We start from the raw sequence: 26,758 nt of genomic DNA on the forward strand, positions 1-26,758 counted from the left end.
TAAAGTCAGTGTTATTCACCCATTTGTTGGCTTTGTAGAAAGTCTTTGTAAATTAATTAATGACTAATTGTTTTGCTAGTTTTTTTTCAATATCCTTATTTTTGAAAGGAAAACACATTCTAACTTTAACCATCATTACTGATATTTAATATAAAATTGGGGTTAGAAGTTCACACACACATACACATAGGCATTATTTACTACAGCTGGTACTTTCTCTTGGCCAAATAAAAAGGATTTGTTTGACAGCACTCACTGGTTTGAGCAATACTGAGATTAATGGGAAAGTCCAAAGAACTCGGAGAAACGTTTAAAAGGCGAATTATATATTTACACAACTTGGGACGGTCTCCTGGAGCCAAGTATGTAAGTGCAAGTTATTTGGATGTGTCACAACTTTGCCGAAGTCTGGAAGAAGACCCAAACCGTCATCCTTAGATAAGAGGAAACTGGTTGGGATGTTCAGGAACAACCCATGAACCATCAAAGCACAAGTCTGCCATGAACTGGGAGCTGCTGGAATACCAGCGTCACTGTCCAACCAAGAAAGAAGCCCCTGTTCCAAAATCATCACCCTCAAACTTGGCTGAAATTTGCAGCTGCCCTCATGAACAGATAAAGCAAAGATGGAGCTATTTGTCCACAATGGCAAGAATGTATGTTTGGAGGATTAAAGGTGAGGCTTTCAGCTCTCATGGTGGTGGTAACATCATGCTCCTGGGCTGTTTTGCTACCGGTTGTACTGGATGTTGGGAGTAGTACTACCTCCAAATTCTTCAACTTCACCCCAAACAGCAGTTAAACAGTTGAAACGTGGACACTGTTGAGTGAACCACACATAAAAACTGGTTTTGCAATGGATAAAGCAGGCTAACATTAAGCTTCTGGAATAGCCTCCCCAAAGCCCCAGCCTCAACACTATTAAAATGTGTGGGCTATTTTTAAAAGCCAGGTCTGTGCCAGAAAAGCAATCAATTTAAATGAACCAATTCTGCCAAGAAGAGCAAAGTCAAGCTAACTTTATTCATAAAGGGCTTTAAAACAGCAAGTACTGACCAAAGGGACAATTAAAAATCAGCTCTCACACTCTTGCCAATGAAAAGAGACGGGTTTTAAGAAGTGGAGAGTGAAGAAGCCCGTCTAAGATCCACCACTGTCACAGGCAAAAGCTCTGTTCCTTCTGAGCTTCTGTTGTGTCCTCGGCACACCTAGATAGCTGACCAAAAATCAAGAAATCAATCTCAAATCAAGGGCTCAAAAATATTTAATAACACCTTTTCTGCTTGAATTAAAACAATACAGCTTTTCTTTGCGTTAATGTAAAGAAGTCCAGGTAACAATGGACCACAATCACCCATCTGACTTAATATAAAACAAAAAGTGAGTCACAGGAGGACATTTCTTCTCATCTTTCTCATCCGTTGAGAAGCTGAAATCTTATATCAAGCAAGAATTTGAAAACTTTTAACTAAAATGTTAGAATAAGACACAATGTGACTTTTTTGCAGCTTGTTGTTGGCAACAAATTCGAAATGAGCCAATTTATTTAAAACAAACAAGCAAACTTATAGGTTGATATTTTGTCCTTGCAACATTTTTCATTTTTTAACACAAGCTTTAACTAATTCTGCGTTCTGATTTATTCGTATCTTGAACTGCATCCCAGCTTTTCTTAGTAGTCACATCAAATAGAAACACACAAAAACCTTAAAAAAACACTGATGTGAAAGGAAAGAGAACATTTCAAAGCCCCCAAATTACCATAACAATAACTGTAGATATGAATCATACTCATTAATAATTATTCTGCGTAGGCATATCAGAGACCCAGAAACGGTCATTACTGTTTTCCAGCAGTAGACTGTGTTACCTAGGACGTGCTTGAAAATGCAGTAATTTTCAGAACGATTAAATCTTCATAACAAAGGAACTGTCATGGTCCCCTCGTCCTCCTGTGCCAACCTACATTTCCCTCTATCTCACTCTGTGCACGTGGGGGTGTGTGTTTGTAATTCTGCTTGTCGGCTTCAGAGGCTGAGCCTTCTTGTGTGTCCTCTGCTGACAGGCCACACCTGCAAGCTGTTGAGCAATCACTCACCTGGGTGCAATCTGATGATTACTCAGCGACTACTTAAGGTGGAACAGTTCCCAGAAGAAATTGCTGGGGTGTTGCACTTGCTGTGGTAGTGGGAGCACATGAGGTGCAGCATGGGTAGTGTGTTTGATTTTGTGAGAAATTCAGCTTTATCTTTGAGCTTAAATGATTCTCTGCTGTGCAGATACTCCCTCGCCACATGTAGGGGAAGTCTGTGTAGGAGAAACTCTCCAGATATCACCCACCTGCTTCACTCAGAAGACACCAAACAATTGACTTTTTTGTGAGTTCAATAAACCTGTTAAACTTTTATTCCTGTATTTGAGTCCAGATCTGGTTTGGTCCTTGACAAAAACACACACTTTTATTTTGTCCAAATTATTATTCTGGAAGAAAAAAAAATACAAAATGTTAAAATATATGATCGATTGTGATGTCGTCCCAGTGGAATCACAGCACTACTTGTTTCATTATTTTATTTTCATTTCTAATTTTGCCACTTTCAATTTTCCAGGAATAAATTGGCCAATCAGTTTATCCAAGCAAGTTATAATTACTATTATGTGGATACAGTACAGCAAAAATATAAACAATTTTTTTATATAATAGAAACCAACCCATACAAGCTATTAGAGCCAAAGACATTATAAGAAAGAGACATAATACCCAAGAAGGATGGAAGGAAGGAAAATACAGCAAGGAGTTGGCATTGAAATTTGGTGGAGGGAAAAAAAAAGCTTTTAAACCTTACCATAGAACAAAATCATCAAACTTGTTCAAATTTTATTCCAGATATGCAGATTTTATGTTCTGTTAACCAACTGAATTAAAGCTAATTTAGATGGCGTTCAAAATAATTGCCAAATATTTAACCCGAGCTTTTACCAAGATAGCAGTATTGAGACTTGCTTCTAGAGGACAGGCCTCTGTTTTATGGGTTGCAGACAGTGCAAGTGAGGGTACTGCAAATAAAAGCTGCGCTCGACAGACTTTGTGGGGTGACCAGATCCCACCAAATTAAATGTCGAGCCCTGAGTTTGTTTAAATCATGACATTTTGATATACCTAACTTTAAGAAAAAAAAGAGGTAAACTATTGTGATTACAGGTTCTACATCACTCAAATGAAGGACAAATAAAAGCAATTAAAGCGTTTTTTCCAACTATTGTGATGCCACACTCCACCCTGCTTTCCTATTGGCCTGTTTGTGTGGCTGGTCTCATCTGCAGAGGTGGTGTGGCTCATTTCCAGTTGGTGACAATGGTTAAACCAGGGCTCAGTGAGCCATTGTTCTTTATAAACGCCCTCAGTGCTCAGATGCTGTGTGGCTCCCCTCCCTGAGACATCTTTTGGATTTTGGTGCAAATAAACAACATTGCATACATCATTTCTTCACCCATGCACTTATTTACACCAGTGATCGCATTTGTTACACACCTTGTGGTTAGTTTAAGCTCTTTCCTTGCTTCTGGATAACATGTGCTGACATATGAGCCCAGCTCTGCTTTTTATAATTAGGGGAACAGTGGTAAACCTTCCCAGGAGTGAACGCTCTACCAAAATTACTCTAAGAGTACACTGATGACCTATCCAGGAGATTGCAAAAGACGTCTAAAGACCATGCAGCATTCAACAATACAACAATAGTTTTATTCAAGAATAAGAAAGAGACTGGGTATCCATGGGAAAGTCCAAAGGAGAAAACCACTGCTGACCAAAAAAGAACACAAAGAGTCATTTCACGTTTTCCAAAAAAATATGTGGACCGACAAGGCAAAAGCTGAACCTTTTACAAGGTTTTCACCCCGTTGCATCTGGAGTAAAACTAACACAGCATTTCATAAAAAGAAATTCATACCAACAGTCAAACGTGGTGGTGGCAGTGTGATGGTCTGGGACTTCTTGCTTTGGCATGACCTTAAACAGGCTGTTCATGCTGGAAAACCTTCCATTGTAGATAAATTAAAACAACTCTGCAAAAAAGATTTACCCCTCCTTATCTCTGTGATCTGCTTCATATCACCACAGTTTCCCGCTCTCTCAGATCTTCATCTGCCACACCTGCTCGCCTTACCACTATGGGGCACAGAGCTTTCAGTCGCTCTGCTCCTCAGCTCGGGAACTCACTTCTTTCAGCCTTAAGAAATATAGATTCCCTTCCCTTGTTTAAGTCACAACTCAAAACCTACTTGTTTAAACTGGCTTACTCGCTTTAATACAGATTTTGCTTGCTGTTTTTGTTGGGGGGGTTTATTTTTATTTGTTGTTTGTGGTTGTATTTTGCTGGTTTCTGTATTTTAATTTATTAGAATCTATTTTAATCTACTGTTTTATTGATTTCTTTTCTCTTTGTAAGGTGACCTTGAGATTAAGAAAGGCACCCTCAAATAAAATGCATTATTATTATCATTATTATTATTATTATTATTATTATTATTATTATTATTATTACAAAATTCCTCCACAGTGATGTGAAAGACTCACTGCAAATTCTTAATTGCAGTTCTTGCTGCCATTGGTGGCACAGCCAGTTATTAGGTTTAAGGGACGTTTACTTTTCCACATAGGGCCAAGTAGGTCCCATTAATAATAAATCAACACAATTTTACTTTTAAAACTGCGTTTTGTTTGATCTTAAACGTTCCCAGGCAAGTTGCTGGGCAAGTAGGTGGCGCTAATTCACCTTGTTGCTGTTAACCGCGAAGAAGAAGAAAGCGGAAGCGAGGAGAAGTGCTTCCGGTTGACGGTACAGATTTGTCAAATAGCCTCTGCATGGCATGGTTGACAGGATAGCTAACGATTCGGGCAGAGGACCGGAGTGAACCTTTTTTTTTTTAAGTCAGCTTGTAACAGAAGCTAAGAAGTGAAAGGACTCCAGAGTAACTCCATCTCCTCTGCTCGCTTCACCCGCTGTCCTCTCGGTCTGAGTGCTTATTTTCACGTTTGTCATTGCTCGGTTGTCTGACTGAAGCTAGTTAACGCTGCTCTTTGAAAATGGCGGATGTACCAACTGAGAAGAGCCTGGACGATTTCTTTGCCAAGAGGGATAAAAAGAAGAAGAAAGAGAAGGGGAAGGGGAAGGAGTCCGCCGCGGGGCCCACATCGGCGGCACTGAAGAAGACCAAGAAGGAGAAGGAGAAATCGACTAAAAACGAGAACCAGGACGCTCAGATCGATAAGGTAACCGGCGCTGCTCTGCGATAACTTTTCACATCGCTACCACACACCGGTGTCCGGCCGGGTGTTTGCTCCCGGATCAGAATTAGAGCCTCTGGGAGAGAAGCCCTGCTTGGCGGCAGCCTCCCCCCCCCCCCCCCCTCCGTACGTTGTTTTATAAGGTCGGGGTAATAACGTGAGTTTATTTTCTAGGATGATGTAAGGAAAAGCCGGCATATAACCACAATGTGCCACGACGCACGTTTTGAGCTTTTTTTTTTCACGATCTCTGACTTCGAGTGCGATCTTTTAAATATGTTCTGACTTATAAGATTAGATGTAAACATTTTAAATCCACATGTTAATCATGTGCCGGCAGGAGGTAAAGCTGACAGCCCTCCTCTTTGTATCGTGGTTTCTCAACAAGGCCGAGCCGCCATTTGTTATAAGTTGTTAGCAGATCAGCATCTTTTTAGCACTTAATAACATCAGGATATGATCAGGTGATACAGCTGTGTTATCGATTAGCTTTGACGACTTGTCACACACACAATGATGACTGGACTACAGTGATCTTAGAGGCCTGTTAAAGTGTGATTTCACTGTGAGGTGCACGAATTAATGTTTTCCTCTGCCCAGGAGGACGAGGAGTGGAAAGAATTTGAGCACAAAGAAGTGGACTACAGCGGGCTTCGACTCCAGGCTTTGCAGATAAGGTGAGGTTAAAACATGTTTGGTTAAGCTGTGCTTCAGCAGAAGCTTGCAGGAGATAACACTCCCATACAGATGTTTTTGGGACAGAGGGTGGAAAGAGAAGTCAAATTTTCAAACAGCAACAGCGCATCCTTCCTGTTTTCAATGAATTAATTCATGGATTAAATGCTGAGAAACACAAGTTGACCCCCTCAGCAGACCCACAACTGGTCGCAGGAGATGGCTGCCCCTCTCTGAACCTGGTTGAGCTGGAGATTTCTTCCTGTTAAAAGGGTTGTTTTTTTTCTCCCCACTGTCGCCAACTGCTTACTCATCTGATTGTTGTTTTTCTATGTATTATTGTAGGGTCTGTACTTTACATTATAAAACCCCTTAAGACAGCTGTTTTGTGGGGGGGTTTTTGCTGCTAGATAAATACAATTTAATTGAACTTATAATAAATTGCCTCTGTAGAACAGATGTCATACTATTTTATTACTAAGCCACAAACAGCTCAGTTTGATTTAAAATAGTTCAGACATTTCATAATAACTGTTAATTCATAAAACATTATGTCCTAAGAAAAATTAGTGCCGTTTCAACATTCAGTCAAATGTTATTACAGAAAAATGCTACTGTGGTAACACCAAGAAATCCATCAGAAACTCGTTACCTGGAGTTTGTTCTGCAGGTGAAAACAGAAATATTGTGCTAAACTGTCAAAAACATCCTATTTATTTATTTTTTTTAAATAAATAGAAACGATAATAAATCTGTGACAGGTGAAGAGCCGAATCTGTTACTCATATACATTGGTGTAGTATAGCGGGCAATGGCTGGTGTTTGGTAGTAAAACCAATTCTGAGTCAGACCTCTGGCTCAGGTTAGATCATCACTTTGGATCACAACGAGATGTAAAGGCGACATCTGACGACCTCACCTGTACCCTCAATGGCGAGTTTTGACACCTCAGTATATATCATTAAAGGCGTGGTTTGACGACCACTGGAATAGTTTTCGGGTCTTTCCAGGGGTAACTGCATAGACAGAGACCACCCTCTCTAACTTCTGATTCACAGGCAGTTTTGTTCTACAAGAAGGTCTGAAAAAATGCCAGTAACCACTCAATTCAGAAAAGAGCCTCAAGGTTTTCTCCTAGAACATTTTCAAGGAGTAAAGAGTTAAGGCATCCTGCGGGGTGGACTGAAGCCCCGCCGGGCTGTTTCTGGGCTCCGGGCCTTGGTTTTATTTTTTTAAGAGTTTCTGTTCTGAACCTCCACAGTATAAATAATTTGAACCCTTGAGTGAATAAATAAAAGAACAGCTGTTTTAGCTGTGAGGTTAAACAGAGGGAGTGGTGAAAGAAATGCTAATCAGCTGACATGCGCCACTGTCAGTGGCTGATTAGAAACAGAACAAACACACAAAAAAACCTCTCCACTGCCATCCTGATTGTTATTTATTGGTACCGACTTAGAATTTCACAATCGGACTTCCCTAAAATAGGATGGACGAATTTGTCCACACAAACAGTTCCGAACATTTCGCAAGGTGCAACTTTAACCTCAAGATCCAAAAATCATGCCCAATTTAAGTTGACCTTAAAAGGGGATAGCAGGCAATGTCCTTGTGCACCTCTGGACCTCTTCCAGTGTTCCTGCTATTTTTAGATCATTCCCTGGAAGTCCTGTTCTTGCAGCAATGCACACTATGTCTCCTCCACTGTATTAAAACAGCAACTGTTAATCTTCTGTTTCATTTTGAGGAAGAAGACAAAGTCTGGTGAGTAGAGTTGGTCGTAAGCAGTGATTGGGTTGGTCCTACTTCACAGAACAGGCATCCGATGTAACGCTTTTGGGCCTGGGCACGGTCGACACTACTTGTTGCTTGTTGATATGTAGCTGGAGGTCCAGCATCACCAGCGATTAAATATGACAGGTCAGTTTGACACAGAGGTGGAGGTTTCTGCACACTGAAGGGCCCAAGCCAGATGGCCCAGAACAGGACTTTCACAGAGTGATCAAGAAGTATCAATATCCATAGTATTAAAACAGCGTGGAGGTGCACTGCAGTGGGGATGGAAGCCAAATTTGTTTTTTTTGTGAGTCTTTGGCTCTGAACCCAAAACTCTAAATCAGCCATATTTGAATGCTGTCATTCTGGTGATGGAAATAAAAGGAAGCATCTTTGTTTTGCTGTGTAGTAAATGTACAGGGACACACAGGACATGGAGGTTTCTGTCCTAACCTTATCAGCTTTGATGCATTCAGTTATATCAGCAGCAGGGCACCTGGGCATGTGTTCACCTATGCTTTACTGCCTCCTGGTTGTTTGTAGTGACGAGAAAGAGGAAGAGGAGTACGAGAAGGAGGAGGTTGGTGAGGATGGAGAGATCATTCTCGTCAGTGGAGAACGAGGTGAAAAAGGTCCCTGGAACAAGTCTGGTGCCGCGCCTCCTCCTGCTCCTGTGGGTGAGTAAACCGATGTAAAATCGACCTTTTTTTCTTCCTGGGGGACCTGAGGGCCTTTATTTGTTAAGGAAACCCTCAAAACCTTTTTTGTTTCAGTCATCTAAATTCAGCTTTTCCATTGTTTTTTTTGAGCAGCACAGTGATTTTTGTTTTTTGATGCATTTCATTTCAGCAGTAGAGAATGTAGAGGTACCTGAGGCGAAGCCCGCTGGTGTATATCGCCCTCCGGGAGCTCGACTTACCACCACCAAACGAGGCCCGACCCAGGGCCCTCCTGAAATCTTCAGTGACACACAGTTCCCCTCTCTACTGGCCACCGCCAAGCACGTTGAGACACGCAAGTAAGCAGAGTTTACAGGAAAACCGTTATAATAACGTATCTGGATGAGCCTAAGGGCAAAATATTCTTCAGCTCTGGGAACTGCTTGGCGATTCTTTGTAGATCACTTATTTCACTCTCGCATCTGTGTTAGGGTTGACTTCTGCCGTGCTAGTTTTACGTGGCAGTGTATTCTTGTCTCACAATGATGTTAGCGCTGTAGTCATCACATCCTTATTTTCTCCTGTTTGTGCTGTAGCATCTAGCCTTTGTGTGCCACATAATCCATTTTTGTTAACAGTAGTTGTTTTGATTTTCTGGCTTTATTTTATTTGTAATTTTTATTTCCAATATGGTATTTAAATATGTACTAAACTTTGTTCTTATTTAGACAAGTTCATGGTTACTCACAGTCTGAAAAACAAGCCCAAATCATCACCCCTTCACCACTGTGCGTGAGCCATTTGTGCTGATTAGCCAAATGTGGCTCTGTGCACTTTGTCATAACAACATTGTTCCAGAAGTCTTGTGGTTTGTTCACTTGCAACCTTCCAAACAAGCCAAACGTGTTCAGTCTTTGTGCTCTCATGAACTTTGAACTTTTAACAAGCTAAGTGAGGCCTGTAGAGTCTGAGGTGTGGTGTGTGGTGACCTTTGAGTGAAAAGTTGCCATATTAGCAACTGAATATTTTCCACTTGTTAATAATCATTCTAACTGCAGAGTGATGGACTTCATATTGTTCGTAAACCTTCCCAGATTGATGGGCAGCAACAGTTGCTTCTCTGAGATCATTGCTGATGTCTTTCGTCCTTGGCTTTGTGTTAACACACACCTGAATGCTCCAGACCAGCAAACTGCCAAAGCTTCTCATGTTATAGAGGTGCTCACACTTACTGATGCTCAGTTGATCAAAGTCATTTGATTAGCAGCAGCCGGCTGCTACTGATCTTCTCGATAGCTACGAAAGTAGTAAGGGGGTACTTAGTTTTTCACTGGACATAAAGTGTCTAAAGGCTCAGTTATGCAGGAATGATTATACTGTGGTGCCACCATAATTACAGTAAGTAATGCTGCTTTCGCTCCTTGAATGACCTGATGTTTGTGTTTCAGGGACAGAGAAATGGAGAAGACCTTCGAGGTTGTGAAACACAGGAACCGTGGCAGAGAGGAGACCGGTGGCGCTTCTATGCAGCACTTGCAGCTCGACAACCAGTACGCCATCCTGGGGGATAAGTAGAGCGGCGTCCCTCTGTCCCCTGGCCCCTCCAGCACGGTCCTGCCCAGCCCCTTTGAAGGAAGCTGATCCCAAAGCTGTGTGGACTGCAGTCCTGACAGAGCTCACGATGCCACCATCACCACACACAACACACAGCCCCATACACACACTCACACACACACAACACCCCACCACTGCAGCACATACAGTGACACGCCCTTTAAAAAGATCAGTAAACACACTTCACATACGTTTGGTTGGCAAAACTGAAGGACTGCATCTGAAGGGGCTGAAAGAGGGAACCACCGAAACGGAATTAGGAAATACACCCAAACGTACGGCACTGCAGCAGCAACAAAAAGGCGACACAGGTGTCCTTTGTGGATTGTACTCAGAGCAGCGGTTGTGTGGCGCAACTTCTCTCTGGACTTGCTTTGAGAAAAGCCACAGAGGATCGAAGATGACTTTAGGCAAGATGATTTTACAAACTTATGTGAGAATATCTATTTTTTTGCAAGATCGCTATAACCCGCGGTTATTTTGAGGTGTATTTTTGTTCTTTTTTTCTTGAGTTGCGGTTGGGACTTTGAGAGCGGGGATACTACCTCAGCAGCATAGCTGGTGGTGACCATGTGGACTGAGCTTCTTCTTTTTTTTTTTTTTTTCCTACCCTCACTGTGGTGGAGATGGGAAGGGGGGAGGGGCGAACACCAACCTCCCCTCACCCCCTTCCCCTCCCTCTGCTTACAAGCTGACCATCAGGCTCTTTAATTTAGAAACTTGAAACATTGTTCTTTTTCTTCTTCTCTTTTCCTTTTAAATTCACGATGACAACACTCTGCAGAGAGCAATGGACAAGAAGCGATAGGTTGCAGTCCTCATTTAGATGTTTCTTTATAAAGTGGCCTTACTGGTAGAAAGAAACTGCATTGTCATCTGAAGTGAAGTGCTGTCTCAACGGGCTGTTGCCTGCCTCCGGATCTCACCACTTTGCTAAAAAAAAAGACACAAAAAACATGCAAAAGAAAAACAAACTCAAGAATGTAGTGCTGTTTTAGTTTGCCTGATGATTACAACTACTAACTGTCTTTCATATCCACTGTTTGATTCTGCTGCCCTTTTTCTCATTGAACATCAGACGAGTCATTAAAGCTTGTTTCTAATCTGAAACCAGCCTTTTGGTAACAAATGCTTTCCTGTGGTCTGAGTGATTGGAAACCACTTTCAAATGCTGATTTCTTGATGATGTTTGACCATACTGACTAAACCCCCCCGATTTTTAAGGCTTTTGTGTTTTTTCCTCACAGGTAATCCAAAAATCGCAGTCCTCATGTAAAACAGGTAGCTTGTGCAGCTGTGCGACACCCAGTTAATATCCAGTGGGCTTTAAAGCAGTGTGTTTAGAAACATAAAGAAATGAAGTTATGTTGTGTATGTTCTTCCCATGAATATGTTAGGGAGCATTGATACCTGCTGGGACATCCTGCTGGGTAATATTTGTGATGAAAAAGACCCTCAACACAGAAAAAAAATAAAGTGATCCTTGTGAATTTAGTCTTGTCTGAATCCTTGAAGCTGTAAACGCCTGACTTGTGTTAATCTGATGTCCCCTCGATTATCGATTCCTATATTGTCTCATTTTGTCAGAGTAGATGTTTTTTGTCCCGACACAAAAGTTCCAGCTCTTGGGTGAAAAACACATTTTAAATGACCTTATACATGCATAACAACAAATAAGAGAAACGTCTTCTTTGTTTTAAATACAGCCTTTTAATGTTTGTTCAGAGAAGGCAGTGAAACTAACAGATTTTGTGGTCTGTCTCTGGGAGGTTTCATGTTTTCATCTTTTTAGCGTCTCTTGGATACGTCTTCTTTCGCTGTTGCTTCCAATGACATGTTGTGATGAACAGTCTATAAAGTATACAGAGGAAAAAATAAATAAATAAAATGATTTCAGTTAATTGCCACACAGTCTCAGCTGTCTTGTCCATGTTATTTCAGATAAAATGCTGTTGTAAGACATGAAATCTGTGCTGATGGTCTGTTACCTCTGTTGAGGGAGTAGAATTACTTTTAAAGCGGATGCACGATCCTATGAGGAAACGCCTCATAGGATCGTGCATCCGCTGACAGCCAAATGACTCAACTGACTTTCAAAATTTAAAAGAACCCACCCCCCACCAAACACACTCAGGGTCTGGATTTAAAGTACAACTCGAACATTTTACTCCCAAGTCTCCTCCCACAGAGGTTGATTATCTTAATACTTTTACATCTACACTGCGTATGACTCTGAAAGGAAAAAAATAAAACAAAGCAAAACCATAAATCAGACATACTTGACTCTTAAATTTGCATTTTAAAGCAGATGACTCGTAAGCTGCTGTGGAACTGGCGTGTCATTAATTTGTTTTATTTGTATTTTTGTAAAAAGCCCCGTAAAGCTAGAACATCTTACTACTCATCACCGATTGAAGAAAATAAAAACAACTCTGAGCGGGGCATTCATTTAACCTTAACTATTAATAACTTGATGAATTTATTTACAAATAAAATTCTAAAAGAAAATGTTTATAGAAAAAATTATTCATAACCTCAGTCTCTAGAAGTAACATTATCTACAGCTACTTTCAATACCATTAATATTTATTTAGTCTATTTCTCCAATTGATCTTAACTTCAGTAATTATTCCTCCAAACCATCAACGTGTCTTTTAGACCTAATTCCTGCAAGACTCCGCAAAGAAGTCCTGCCATTAATTAATTCTTCAATCTTAAATATGATCAACCTATCTCTAATAATCGGCTATGTACCACAGCCCTTCAAGCTCACAGTAATTAAGCCACTACTTAAAAAGCCATCACTTGCCTCAGCTGTTTTAGGTAATTATAGGCCAATCTCCAACCTTCCTTTCATATCAAACATCCTTGAAAGAGTAGTTGTCAAACAGCTAACAGATCATCTGCAGAGGAATGGCTTATTTGAAGAGTTTCAGTCAGGTTTCAGAGCTCATCACAGCACAGAAACAGCTTTAGTGAAGGTTACAAATGATCTTCTTATGGCCTCTGACAGTGACTCCTCTCTGCTTGTCCTGCTAGACCTCAGCGCAGCGTTCGATACTGTCAACCGTAATATGTTATTACACAGATTAGAACATGCAGTCGGTATTACAGGTACTGCGCTGCAGTGATTAGAATCATTTCTATCTAATAGGCTCCAATTTGTTCATGTAAATGAGGAGTCCTCTTCACACACTAAGGTTAATTATGGAGTACCACAGGGTTCCCTGCGCGGACCATTTCTGTTTACCATTTACATGCTTCCCTTAGGCAGCAGCATCTGAAGGCAAAGCGTACATTTTCACTTCTATTCAGGTGACACCCAACTTTATTTATCCCTGGAGCCACGTAACACACACCAATTAGTTAAACTGCAGGAATTTCTATTAACATAACATAACATAAAGATCTGGATGTCCTCTAATTTCCTGCTTCTAAATCCAGTTAAAACAGACGTTATTGTAACTTTCTGGTTATGGTATCTAACCAGAAAGTTACTCTGGATAGTATTACTTTGGCCTCCAGTAACATTGTGAGGATTAAATAACAGAAAAATAAATAAAACTGAATTTGGTCAGTGTAGGTGTTTTTTTTGTTGTTGTTTCATCTCCTAAGTAACAAATAGATTTTAAATGACCTTATACAAAGCATAATAACAAATAAGAGGAACTTTTTAATTATAGGTTTCTAATGTGTATTCAGAGAAGACTATACCATCAGTCGAACGGTGTCTTTCTTTGAAGTTTTTAGAGCACATTTGGTGCGTCTTCTTTCACTGTTGGTTCAACTGTTGCTTCCACTGTATTGTTGTGATGAACGGCCTATATAATATACAGGAGGAAAATAAAAAATTATTTGCCATACGTTCTCAGCTGTCTTGTCAGTGTTATTTCAGATTAAATGTTGTTGTAAGACATTATGAAAGCTGTGTTGAAGGTGTTTTACCTGTGTACCATTTCTAGGTGATGAACGAGTATTATTAGAGGATAGAGCATGCCAGATAGAGGTGGGTATTCTCTGAAATGCATTGGATTACATTAGTTACAGGCTTTTAAACTTAACCTTTCCCCCGACATCTAAATCAAATCTAATCTACAAATAGTTTTACACACCATCAAACCAAGAAATGAAAGATATGTCAAGTTTTGTAATATTTTAACAATTCGTCAGGGTACCTTTGGTAATCTTTACTTAAACCGATAAACATGAAAATATAAAACATTAGAAATACTGGTTGATGTTTCTGGTGTTTTATTAATGTAGTACTTACGGTAGTTGTAGCTCTAGCTGAATGCTAGAATGACAAAGAACAACTTTAAGTCTTCTTAAAATAAACCATTTGATGTTTAAGAAGAAGAAACATTTTAATAAAACGAAACAAAAAAAAGTAATTATGGAAGCTGCACAAAAAAGGTGGAAATAAAAAGATTTCATATTTTCTCTCTTTCTGGACATTGATGACACTGAAGTTGGAAATGTAAGTTGCAAAAACTAAAGGGACAAAGATTTAATATTAAAATAGCTATAGAATATGTTTTTCATGATCTGTATATGACCTATATAAGATCACACCATCCATGTCAAATAATAAATTAAGATGACTTTAAGCTGCAAAAATTCCTTATTTTTGTGTTGAGTTTATCTACTTTTGTTTTCTCGTTTTAGAGGCTGTGATTGGGTGATGTTGTTTCTTAAAGATTGGATTAACCTCCTAAGACCCGAACTCTTAAACGGCATGCATTTTTAAGTTTTTTTTTTTACCTTATTTTTGTTTTTAAGAAAAATAAGAGCCACATATGAGGATATTCGTTTAAAATTTTGATAGAACAGTAGCAGCATAATGTCCTCGTAAGTGGATATCAGGCCCATGTAGAGCAAAATTGAGTATTTTGGCCTAAATAACCCAAAATGTGATGTCCACATATGTGGACGCCAGGTCCTAGGAGGTTAAGATGTAATGACAAGTGTTTGTATTTACTACCTGATAAAACTTAAAAACAGAATAATGTTAGACAGATACAAAATTCAGTGCTAGAGGTTTTTTTTTGCCTCTTTCTTTTCCCTCAGTGCTGAAAGGTCATTGACATTTCAAAGCAAGCAAAGCAGCATGAATCACTCCAGCTGATTCTTGGTGAAAAAATATATTTAATTCAAACTCATGTTTACATCTGGAGTCGAACTTACCAGTTAAACAATAGCTTTACAAAACTACAAAAATATAAAATGACATCTAAATATTTATGAAGACTATAATTTGCTATTGGCTCAGTGAGACCGTTAGTTCCTTTCAACCATTTAAATTTCTTCCTTTCAGTAAATCCATGAAGATCAAACAGGGATATGAATGTTCTTACCGAAGCTGTGAGAATAAATCCCACCAAACAGAGCAGTGCGAGTCCTCTCATCGTGGATGTGATCAGCGTCCCGTCTGCGCACAGACCTCCTGTTTTATAATGCAAGTGTTTGTAGGTGGAGACTCTTTCAGCTCTTGTTTAACATCAAAGTTCAACTTTGTTAGCAAATGCAAACATGTTTGCACTCACAAAGTCTGCTTTATTCTTCAGAAAACAACATTTTTAGTTTAATATAATTCAGGCCCTTTTTACTTACTGTTTCTTTCTTTCGTTTTATTTTTAAATTTTTTTTTTGCTTCTTTCTTAAGTGTTATGTTTGGTTAAAAATGCTCATTTTATTAATTTTATTCATTTTTTTATCCATTTTATTAATGATTTTTTGAACTGGAATAATCCAAATGTAAACTAATAGTGTTAAAAAAAGAACAAAACCAGCTTTGGTCTTTGTTCAGACGGGTGTTGTCATGTCGAGTTAGTTTGTATTGGGCTGAATTTACAGGTTCTCAGCTCTAAAACCAAAATGTAGAGGTCTGGACATTCCTCTCTACACTGTACCGCATGCAGTTGTTAAGTTTGTGTTTAGGAGTTTTGCCTCCTAAACAAAACTTTACACTGGAGAGACCAAACAGCTACTTCATAAACGCATGGCACAACATAGAAGAGCCACTTCCACGGGACAAGACTCAGCTGTCCATCTGCATCTAAAGGACAAAGGTCACTCTTTTGAGGATGCCAGTGTTCATATTTTGGACAGAGAGGACAGATGGTTTGAAAGAGGAGTGAAAGAAGCCATCTATGTCCACTGTGAATGACCATCTTTGAACAGAGGCGGTGGTTTACGACACCAACTGTCTGCCATCTATAATCCAGTTTTGAGTTCCCTCCCCAGACGCCTTAACGCCCACTCACATCCTGGGCGATCTGACCTCAGGAAATCACATAGGGTGGGGCAATGGGTTCACCTGAAACCTTGGCTGATTGCGACTTGGCTGATGCTCAGCTCAGCAGGGGTGAGTCTAAAAGGGTGGCATGGGGTGGCACCGCCCTTTCTAGACCCACCCTTCTAGACCCCTCTTGGAATCTGATCGCCTACCCTCTAACTCCCACCGTCATTGGTTTAGAAAACTGTCCATCTGAAACTGCCTTATCTTATTGGATCACAGTACTGTCAATCACTCCGCAGAATCACAGTCGCGTTTTGACAACACCGGTGATTCGATCTGCACGTTTCTGCAAGTAATGTGCAGAAAAAACACTCTTACATTTAAAATGACTTTTAAAGCTATGAGCTAATATTGATTTTAAAATGTGTAGCTGTTACATTACTGCGTGTGACTAGCTTACTTTATTTTTGATTTGTAATTGTCTAACTGTTAATAGGTTAAATTTGTATGTACTTTTATGTAAAGCTTGTGGTTTGTGAGAGAACAAAGCACTGTAATCAAAGTAACTGCATTTCAAAGTCTAAACATTACAAGCTGAGGACATTAAATTTGAGATCACACATGATTATTGCCCCCCTCTCTGCCACCTTGTTAAGAAAGTCCTAGAAACGCCCCTACAGCTCCGACTCTGATGTGATGCATTCATTTTCTTAGACCTTAAATAACCAGGCAGTGCTTAATTGTTAATGAAATATGATTAACGTGAAAATTTAACGTCAGTTATTAATTCCTATGTTAGAGTAGGTCTTTTTTTCCATCTCTTGAAAAACACATTTTAAAAGACCTTTTATTAAGTTTAATAAATAAAGAAAACTTTTCCCACAACATAATTTTAGTGTTTATTCAGAGAAGACGGTAACACCAGCAGAATCACGGTCGTCTGTCTCTGTGAAGATTCACGCTTCAACATTTTTAGCATCACGCGTCTTCTTTCACTGTTGCTGCAGCTGTATTGTTGTGATGAACCTGTAAAGTGTAAAGAGAAATAAAAGGATTTTAAATAAATTGCCACATATTCTCTGTTCTCTCGTCAGTGCTATTTCAAATTAAATGCTGTTGTCAGACTTCATAAAAGCTGTGCTGATGGTGTTTTACCTCTGTGGCATTTCCAGCACGAGTAGAATTATTTGGATGCAAGGTCCCGTTCTGAAATATGTTGGATTACATTAGTTACAGATCTTTAAACCCAACCCTTCCCCAACATCTAAATAAAATATAACCTGCACAAATAAACAAATAATTTGATACTTTTTATCATTTTACACCTTGCAGGACACGCACGGACATATAAATATTGCTTATTTTTGTGGCGTTACTTACTACACGAGTTGGAGCAGTTGGAAAATTGCCAGTGCTTTCAAGAGGATGCCAGCTGCCAGCATTCTAAAGTAAAAAAAATAAACACACACACATTTATATATAATATTATAATGTTATAATTACTGGTGAATAATGCCACTCGTGTCAACAGGTTGTTTTTTTGTTTTTCTAACAACTTACATCCGATGATGGTGCTGCGCCTCCTTCATGCAGCTGAAAAGAAAATGGAAAACGCTTTAATAGAATAACAATATACAGATTTAAGTGTTGGAGGTTTTTATTTTTGCCTTTTTCCCCTCAGTGCTGGAAGGTCATTGACATTTCAAAGCAAACAAAGCAGCATTAATCAATTAATCTCAGCGAGTCAGCAGCATGAGACACACTCCAGCTGATTCTTGGTCAAAATAAATAAACAGAAATTAAAAACATACTGGACTAACTAACTAACAACAGTCCTACAATGTTAAAGATGAAATCTAAACATTTATGTAGATTATCACTTGTTATAAACTCAGTGAGACTGTTAATTCTTTCAGGAAATCCATGAACATCAAACAGGTGCATGATATTTTCTTACCGAAGCTGTGAGAATAAATCCCACCAAACAGAGCAGTGCGAGTCCTCTCATCGTGGATGTGATCAGCCTCCTGTCTGCACACAGACCTCCTGTTTTATAATGCAAGTGTTTGTAGGTGGAGACTCTTTCACTTCAGCGCTTGTTTAACATCAAAGTTCAACTGTGTTTGTTAGCAAATGTAAATATGTTTGCGCTCACAAAGTCTGCTTTATTCTTCAGAAAACAACATTTTTAGTTTAATTTAGACGTTTCAACAGCAGTGAAGATTTAAACATCCCCTGTGACACCTGACGTTTACAAGAAAAGGCTGATAATATTTATGCATTTTTAAAAATGTATTCTTACTTCCTGATTGCCTCACCCTGTCCTCGTGCACCCAGTCGGTTTATTTTGTATTGAAGGTGTCATTTTGTAACAAGCAGGGAGACCCAAAGGTGTCAAAAATAAGGCCCGGGGGCCAGAATCGGCCAGGCAAACACTGCAGAAAATATGAGGAAGTGCATAAATCGTTGGACAGCTTTTCCTGCTGATAACAGCCGTTCATTCTACACCAAAGAAGTTAAGTAATAGATAAATAGTTAAATGACAGAAAAGTGTAGACAGTGTTTTTCACTGTCTACCATTATGACATAAAAAAAGAAAGAAAATTTTCATCCATGAAACTCTATGTTGTACAAACATCAGACACTCTGGGCAGTGAGCTGCACCACAACTGTAATTTTACACATTTATCATAGAAACACTGAGATGTGGTGTTGAACTTGCAGATCTTTATCTTATTGTACGATATCTCAGGGATTAAATGTGGAGTTAAACACCTTTACACGGACAGAAAGTGGAGTTTCACTCGTCTGGCCCACTCAAGTCATGGTGGACTGTTCGTGGCCGTCAGTGTGAAACGAGTTTGACCTCACTGCTATAACCTCTCTGTACATCTGTTTCATTAGTACTTGACTTATGTAAAACTGCCTAATCCCTGTCAAATGATACATTTTAATCACATTTACATAGAGAAAAGTGGAAAGTGGAAACCTGTGATGGATGTTATAGATCATAATGTTTCAAGAACTGGTTACTTTACACAGATACAGTCAAAGTTACTCTATTTTGTTGAATTTGCTCATTTTAGATGCAGTACTCAGGTGCTAACCCTCAAATGTAATAAAGATATACAAATTCAAGTTCAGTGCTGGGTTTTTTTGTTTTTTAACAACAGTGTGTGAGAAACACTCCAGCTGATTTATGGTAGAAAAATACATTTATATCAAGCCTAAGTTTAAATCTGCAGTCTCGTTTATCTGGTAGTTAAACAACAGTCCTACAATGAAACCGCGAAGAAATAAATACATATATAATGATTGCTGGAAGATTTTAGCTTCACATATTAGAGTACCATCGGATTAAACTTTATACTGATGTTTTTGTTTTGTGGTGCAACGGCTCAAATTTGATCAATCCAACATGAAAGTTGAATGAATTTGGTGTTTTCTTACTTTTTATGACTAAGTATGCTTTGTTTTGCAGTTGTAAAATTCAACCAGAAACCATTAAGAAATTTAAAAAGACAATAAATGACAGTTTTTTTATTAGTGTTTGCTCAAAAATGGGAGTTTGTAGGACTTGCTGGACTTAACAAGTCAAAAACTAGTTAAGAATTAACTAGTAAACTAGTTCACTAGTTTTAATATATCTGTCCCAAATGAAAGATCCTGATAAGACCAGTGAAAATTTCAAGCTATAGTATTTGATCTGTGAAGCTAAAATTTCCCTACACTCATTACACATATTCACACTTTGTATGATAGAAGTTTTATTGAAACCAGCAGAAAAGGTTTTAAAAATTTGGCTAATTTGCCAGTATGATGTTTTGTTTTGTTTAACTGAAGCTGTGAGAGTAAATCCCACCTAACAGCGCAGTGCGAGTCGTCTCACCTCGGATGTGATCGGCCTCCTGTCTGCACTTCAAACTGTTTTATAATCCAAGTGTTTGTAGGTGAAGCCTCTTTGACTTCAACTCTTGTTTAACATCAAAGTTCAACTTTGTTTGTTAGCAAATGAAAAAAAAGTCTGCTTTATTCTCTTCAAAACTGAATTTGTTATTAATGTAATTCAGACTCTTCCACATACTTATGAATCCGCTGTTCTCTCTTTCGTAAAATGCCATATTTAAAAGAAAAAGCTTATTTTATTTGTAATTTTTCTCAATGTTAATTATTAAGAAAAATGCCCGTAACAGGATGTCGAGTTAGTTTATCAGGAACTGTTTTTATTTGTTTATTAAAAAAGCAGCAGGACAACGTATGATCATTAAATACAGTTAGGAGTTCATAGCAACGATGGCACACGTCAGCTCACGTGCATTTGTTATAACAGGCCTGAAATAAGCAGCCACTGCCTTTGTGTTAGTAAAATGTGATGAAGTTAGTTTTGTAAATTTACCGTCTCTTTAAAGAAAATGTTCTTTTTGTCTTCATTTGTGTCTCCCCTCGATAATTAATTCCCGTGTTGTCTCATTTTGTCAGAATAGGTGTTTTTTTGTGTGTCTGGCAGATAATTTGTCAAAAGTTCCAGCTCTACGTTTCTAAATGACCTTGGAAAAAGCACATAACAACAAATAAGAGAAACTTAACAAATAAAGGAAACTTTTCTCACAACAGACTTTTAATGATTATTTAGGTAAGACAGTAACATGAGCAGAATCACGGTCGTCCACTGTTGCTTCCACTGAAATGTTCTGATGAACGGTCTGTAAATTACACAGAGGGGAAAAAATCTAATGATTTCACTTAACTGTCACAAAATCACACCTATGGACAGGTTTCTATCTTTTTTTAAGACATTTGTTTTAAAATACAATTTTTCAAGGCATTTTGATAATTTTCTTTTACGTGAAATTATGACAAATTATAGATGTGTAAATATAGTGTTGTCAATGGTTTTTTACCTGTGTGTCATTTCCCTCGGCTTATTCAGTTTCATCACGTGTACCTTCAAGGGGACTCCAGCACCCATGGCACAACTCAGTTTGCTATCAACATTGAAATAAAATATAATCTACAATAATATACATTTATACATGAAATATGCATATAAATAATTATGTAAAGACAAAGAAATTCTAAGTCAAGTTTTAAGGTTACACTAATATACAGCACATCTGTGTCACTGTAGCATAAAATTGAAATAAGCAGTTTGAGCTTGTTGTGTTAGTAAAAATGCTTTTAGGAGTCAACATAAAACAGAATTCACACAATTTGTGTAGATATTTGCCGACACAAAGTAAATGTTGATGCGGATGATTGAATGATCTTAAATATAAATATTACAAAATATTAAAAATGAATATTAGTCTAATTTTACTTAGTAATAGATGATCAACTCTGAAGCAAGTCATAGATCTGTTTATTTTCTTGGTATTTCAAGGCCCGGGGCAAAGATTATATCTGTAAAAGGGGTCACAGATATAATTCCACACACGTGGGGCAATTGATATTTATTGTTGGGTTGTTGTTTTTTTCAATAAAAAAAAAACAACAAAAATCTCATGATGATAAGAATTATGTCTCACTTATATGTTAGTTAATAAAGTCCAGATTGACCTCTTTAATAGTGAAAAATATTAAGTCTTTGTTGAGAAAGTTGAATATAGTTTGGTAGTTTTTTTAAGATTTTATTTAATTTTTACCGTACCGATGGCTTTTTTGGAGGCTTTTTTGAGTTGCTTTCATGATGGACCTGAAATGAAAGTGTGTGACATTAATAATAACATATAAAGCTCAAAATTTAATATATAATCAGTAATTCTTTTTTTTTTATGTATTTATTTTGACTTACATTATTCTCTGCTGGTGCTGTGCTTCCTTCATGCAGCTGAAATTAGAATGGATAAAACTTTCAGAACACTTTCATAAAATCCTACAATATGAAGCCAAAACGCAGCGCTGGAGGTTTTAATTTCTGCCTCTTTTTTAAAATAATGTTTTTCACTCCATGTTTGAAGATCATTTCAAATCAAACAACACAGCAAAATAATGATACAGTTAATCTCAGTGAGTCAGCAGCAGCATGAGACACACTTCAGCTGATTCGTGATGATAAATATGTCTAAATAAATATTTATGTAGACTGTCATTTGTTATAAGCTTTCAACATATCTGTGAACATCAAACAGTGATATATTTTCTTACCGAAGCTGTGAGAATAAGTCCCACCAAACAGAGCAGTGTGAGTCCTCTCATTTTGTAATCAGCTTCCAGTGAGCGCTTACGCCTGTTTTATGATGCATGTGTTTGTAGGTGGAGGCTGTTTTACTTCAGCTCTTGTTTAACATCAAAGTTCAAATTTGTTTGCTTACCTGCCCAAAGTCTGTTTTATTCTCAACAACAGGGCAGATGTTAATTTGGTGAGGCTGGTTGCTGTCATGGGCGTCCCCTCCAATAATGACTTTTTTAAGTTTAAGTTTCTGTAAATATTATATTCCTTTGTTTGAAAACAGTACATTGTCTTGTATTCATAGTATGTAGTAGTGTATGCAGAGTGTAAGCAGGTATTGGTAATGTAAAGCAGTACTGTGATTTTTTTGGCTCCACATTTTCATGGTTGTGTCTTAAACCAATAAAACACCAAGTTGTTTGGTTTTCTGTCATATTTCAAAAAGAAAAGCAGCAACTGCTCACACTAAGAAGTTAAGATTTACTGTAATGACAATGACAAGGAAAAACACAAAATAAACTGCTCTGTGTGAACGTCTTTAGATTGTCAGTTGTTGTTGTTCAAAGCAAAGTCAATTTAGTTTATTTATACAGCACCAAATCACAATAACAGTCACCTCAGGGCATTTTATATTGTAAGGTAGTCCCTACAATAATACAACAGAGAAAACCCCAACAATTACACGACCCCCTATGAGCAAGTGCTTTGGCGACATTGGGAAAAACTCCTGTTTAACAGGAACAAAAATAAAAAGGCTTCATTTGGATTTTGGAGCTGGAGAAACTGCCTTCACATTTCTGTGGTAAACATTAAAGCTTTTGTTTGTTTGTTTTTTAATTAAAACAATGTTTTTCAAAAGACTAAATAAAATAAAGTTTTTCAAACTTTAACATGACTTAAAGGTCTTTATTTTGCTGCAGTTTCTTACTTTGGTGTCCTTCTGGGGGCTTTGTTCGAGGGGCTCTGTAGGAGGGAACCCAAAATCACTTTCCACTGGCCTAATGGTGCCGTTCCACTGATGGGATTAAAAAGGAAGTCAGCCAAACTTTAGGTTAATGTGAGTAAGATGATAAATGCATCTTCATCCTCTTGCATTTCAACACTTTTCACGTGTCAGTCCTTACTTTGCTTTATGAAACCTACCTGCACAACAGCTTTATTTTCTGTGGTTTCCTCTTGTGGCTAAAATAAGAGCACATTTGAACTTTAATGAGGAAACAGGTTCCAATGCTTGTAATCATGTGTTTGTTTATTCCTGCAAGGTCGTCGACTTTGGACTTCAAATAAAACAGAAAAATAATCAAAACCTAACCCGTCCCTTAGAAATAGCAGCAATTAGCACACTTTACAATTGAAAACTATGATTATATAATTGAAAAAAAATCCCATAACAAAGACATTTTTACTGAGAATAATTAAAGTAAGAATTCTACTCATATTTGAGCAGCACTGCTTATATTTGTCAAAATCTAATTTGATTTTAAGTCTCACCTAAACAGATTAAAACATGAAACACTCAAAGTTCACACACCTCTGTTGAGTTGGACGTCCCGTTTGTACCTTCCATTGGCCTCATAGATAAATATCCAGCCTAAAAAATATATATTTAAAGCAGCTTTAGTTATAACATGTTCACTTCCATTTGGCAGATCATGTAAAGGACTTTTTTTTGTCTTAAACATTTCAATGCATAACAGAATGAGCCTTAAAAAATCGATTTCTGTCACTTAACTGACATAATGTGATCAAGCACACATTTATCATCTAAAAAACAGAAAATATTTAGATCTAAAAACATATTATTTAGAAAATATTTAGACCCAAAACCAAGCAGCGATTACACATTTGTTTAATTATTTATATATTTTCATTATTAAGCTTGCAGGAGTGATTAAATGCATTAGTTCGCTGTGTATTTGTTTGCAGTATTGAGCAACAATACTTAATTAATATTTATCTTAATAGACATTTAAACTGAGTAAAAACTTTGAATGAGCATAATTGATTTTGCAATGATATAAAAATGATTGTATTTGCACTACCTTACAGAACGGTGGCATTTAGTACTTTTTTTTCTTACCTCTGCAAATGAAAAGTCTGTCAAAGGCAGATCTGTCAGTGCAGCCAGAATAATTCCCACCATAAGCAGTGTGAGTCCCCTCATCTTAAAAACAAGTCAGCCACCTGTGTGCACGATGTCGGCTTTGCAGTCCCAGTAAGAGGAATTTGAATTTATGGTTTCACTTGTAGGTTAAAGTCTCAACTTTCCTCGCCTTCCCTCGTGACGCTCTCTATGTCAAGTTTGAGTTTGTTAGTCAAACTGCTTTCCTGTTTTGACAGCTGGTTGTCTTCTGTATCTTTTTCTGCAGCTGATTAATCTTCAGTCTCTTGTACGTTAACATATTTTTCTCCCACAAAACTCCGACGTATATTAATCATTAGTTTGCTTTCTGAAATTTTAGTCCACCTACTTGCTCAACAGCATTTTCACTGCTTTGGTTCGGCACCTGAAGTAAGAGGAGGGTGCACTTTAATAAGAAAACTCATACCAGTGATTGATTATTCCTACAAATAATCAAAAAGCTAACCTCTTCCACAGAACAACTGAAAATTATAATTATTGAATTACTTATATTTAACATTTTTCATGTGCAAAAGTAGGACTAACAGGATGGGAAGTAGAGTTTAAAGAGAAGAAAAAAGTGATAGCAACTTTATATCAAACACAGAAAAATGCACTTAAATGCGTTGTTACAGTCACAGCTGGATTACAATAAAAACTGAAGATTCAGGACTGGAAACTAAAATTCAAATTACATTAAAAATGCTAAAAGATAAAAAAAAAAAAATTCAGCTTCATGTATAATGAAACATTAATAAAGCAACAATGAATGATTCTTTTTCTTGCAATACTGATTTGAGAGAGATTTCACCACTGGGGAATTTGTTCTTCCCTTTAACCCACCACAGGAGGCTCAACCAGGCATTTATGTTTTCAAATAACATGAAAATTGATATTTAACTTGATATGATCTGTTCATGTAAGCTAGCCTAATGATAAACCTGAGTAAAGTGGAGCTAGACTCTGATGTCTTCTCCAGAGACCTGAACTCTGGATCTGCATCCATCTGACAGCCAGATTCTTATCCAATTACACACATGTCCATCTTTAGACAGAATAGTGACAAATACACACAAAAAAAGCATTTGCAGGAAGAGAGACACAGCAAAGGGCCCGTGGTCAGACTTGACACCTGGTCTCTGCATCGAGCCATGTGGTGAACCACCTGCTCAACTGGGCGAGCTAAACTTGCAGCCTTTAGTCATTTTGTTCATATAGTTAGTGATATGAACCCATTAACATTACTGCACTCTTTGCAAGCTTTCACAAGACTGTTCGGCAGGCAGCATCCATCTGCCAGTTCTGTGCAAATAAGCACACTTACCGTATTTCTCCCAATCTGGCTTCTCTTCATCAGCTCCCTGTTAAATCCCAAAGTAAATGTAAAATCTCTCTAATCACATACAAGGTGTTAAATAATCAGGCCCAATCTCATCTTATAGGCCTTTTAGTCCCGTATCACCCCAGCAGAGCACTTCGCTCTCAGGCTGCTGGTTTACTTGTAGTTCGTAGAGTTTTTAAAAGTAGAATGGGACGCTGAGCTTTCAGTCCCTTCTTCTGTGGGCCCAGCTCCCAGTTCGGATTAGGGAGTCAGACACCCTCCACTTTTAAGATTAGACTCAAGACTTTCCTTTCAGATAAAGCATATAGTTAGGGCTGGATCAGGTGACCCTAAACCGTCCCTTAGTTATGATGCAATAGGTCTAGAGTGCTGGGGACTTCCCATCATGCACCGTTTCTTCTTCACTAACTACACCACTGATTTTATCATTAGTTATTATTAATCTCTGGCTGTCTGCCACAGCCATCTTTATCCCGTCTTCCTCCCATCACCCCAGCTGGTCATGGCCCCTCCCTGAGCCAGGTTCTGGCAGAGGTGTCTTCCTGTTAAAATGGAGTTTTTTCTTCACGTTATCACCAATTGTTTGGTCATAGGGGAGCGTTGATTTTTAAGGTTTTCTCTGGATTATTGCAAGGTCTTTACCTTACAATATAAAGCACCTTGATATCACTGCTGTTGTAGTTTGGTGATATATAAATAAAGCTGAAAATTTGGCCATCATCTCTCACAAGCCGTGCCCTCTACTTTATGGTTCTGCTCATGTCTCATATGTTTTCCTAACATCATTACACATTTTAGTGTCTTGCAGCCTCTTGCCTGTTCTTTGTTCTTCTTGTATGTTAACCCAGCACACAACACACGACAGAGTCAGTCAGC

At 38.2% G+C, this 26,758-nt stretch overlaps 2 protein-coding genes and 1 long non-coding RNA gene across 6 annotated transcripts; 1 reads left to right on the plus strand and 2 right to left on the minus strand.

The window, feature by feature from the left end:
* The first annotated feature begins 4,815 nt into the window (after window positions 1-4,815).
* cdv3 (carnitine deficiency-associated gene expressed in ventricle 3) lies at window positions 4,816-11,501 on the plus strand. Of its 4 annotated transcripts, none has more exons than XM_082546610.1 (5): window positions 4,816-5,275; window positions 5,894-5,967; window positions 8,282-8,415; window positions 8,591-8,756; window positions 9,846-11,501. In XM_082546610.1, exons 1-5 carry the CDS (start codon window positions 5,090-5,092, stop codon window positions 9,970-9,972), a joined length of 687 nt encoding a protein of 228 aa, XP_082402736.1. In that variant the 5' UTR covers window positions 4,816-5,089; the 3' UTR covers window positions 9,973-11,501. The 4 variants fall into 4 exon arrangements, with proteins under 4 accessions (XP_082402736.1, XP_082402734.1, XP_082402735.1 ...); XM_082546608.1 differs by having other exon boundaries at window positions 4,817-5,275; window positions 5,891-5,967; XM_082546609.1 differs by having other exon boundaries at window positions 4,818-5,275; window positions 8,588-8,756.
* On the minus strand, window positions 10,948-15,449 carry LOC309714289. The gene is made up of 5 exons (XR_014278895.1): window positions 15,366-15,449; window positions 14,282-14,305; window positions 13,957-14,028; window positions 13,726-13,832; window positions 10,948-11,862 (listed from the first exon to the last, which is right to left on the minus strand). It is a non-coding gene; the product is annotated as an uncharacterized lncRNA (long non-coding RNA).
* A 5,406-nt stretch (window positions 15,450-20,855) lies between these two features.
* On the minus strand, window positions 20,856-24,712 carry LOC309714976 (uncharacterized protein). The gene is made up of 7 exons (XM_082547745.1): window positions 24,499-24,712; window positions 23,950-24,009; window positions 23,562-23,600; window positions 23,347-23,433; window positions 21,897-21,941; window positions 21,151-21,234; window positions 20,856-20,952 (listed from the first exon to the last, which is right to left on the minus strand). Exons 1-6 carry the CDS (start codon window positions 24,580-24,582, stop codon window positions 21,172-21,174), a joined length of 378 nt encoding a protein of 125 aa, XP_082403871.1. The 5' UTR covers window positions 24,583-24,712; the 3' UTR covers window positions 20,856-20,952; window positions 21,151-21,171.
* Between the last annotated feature and the right edge of the window lie 2,046 nt (window positions 24,713-26,758).

The sequence above is a fragment of the Aulonocara stuartgranti genome, assembly GCF_965226115.1.
Source record: "Aulonocara stuartgranti genome assembly, chromosome: 9".
Taxonomy (NCBI): domain Eukaryota; kingdom Metazoa; phylum Chordata; class Actinopteri; order Cichliformes; family Cichlidae; genus Aulonocara; species Aulonocara stuartgranti.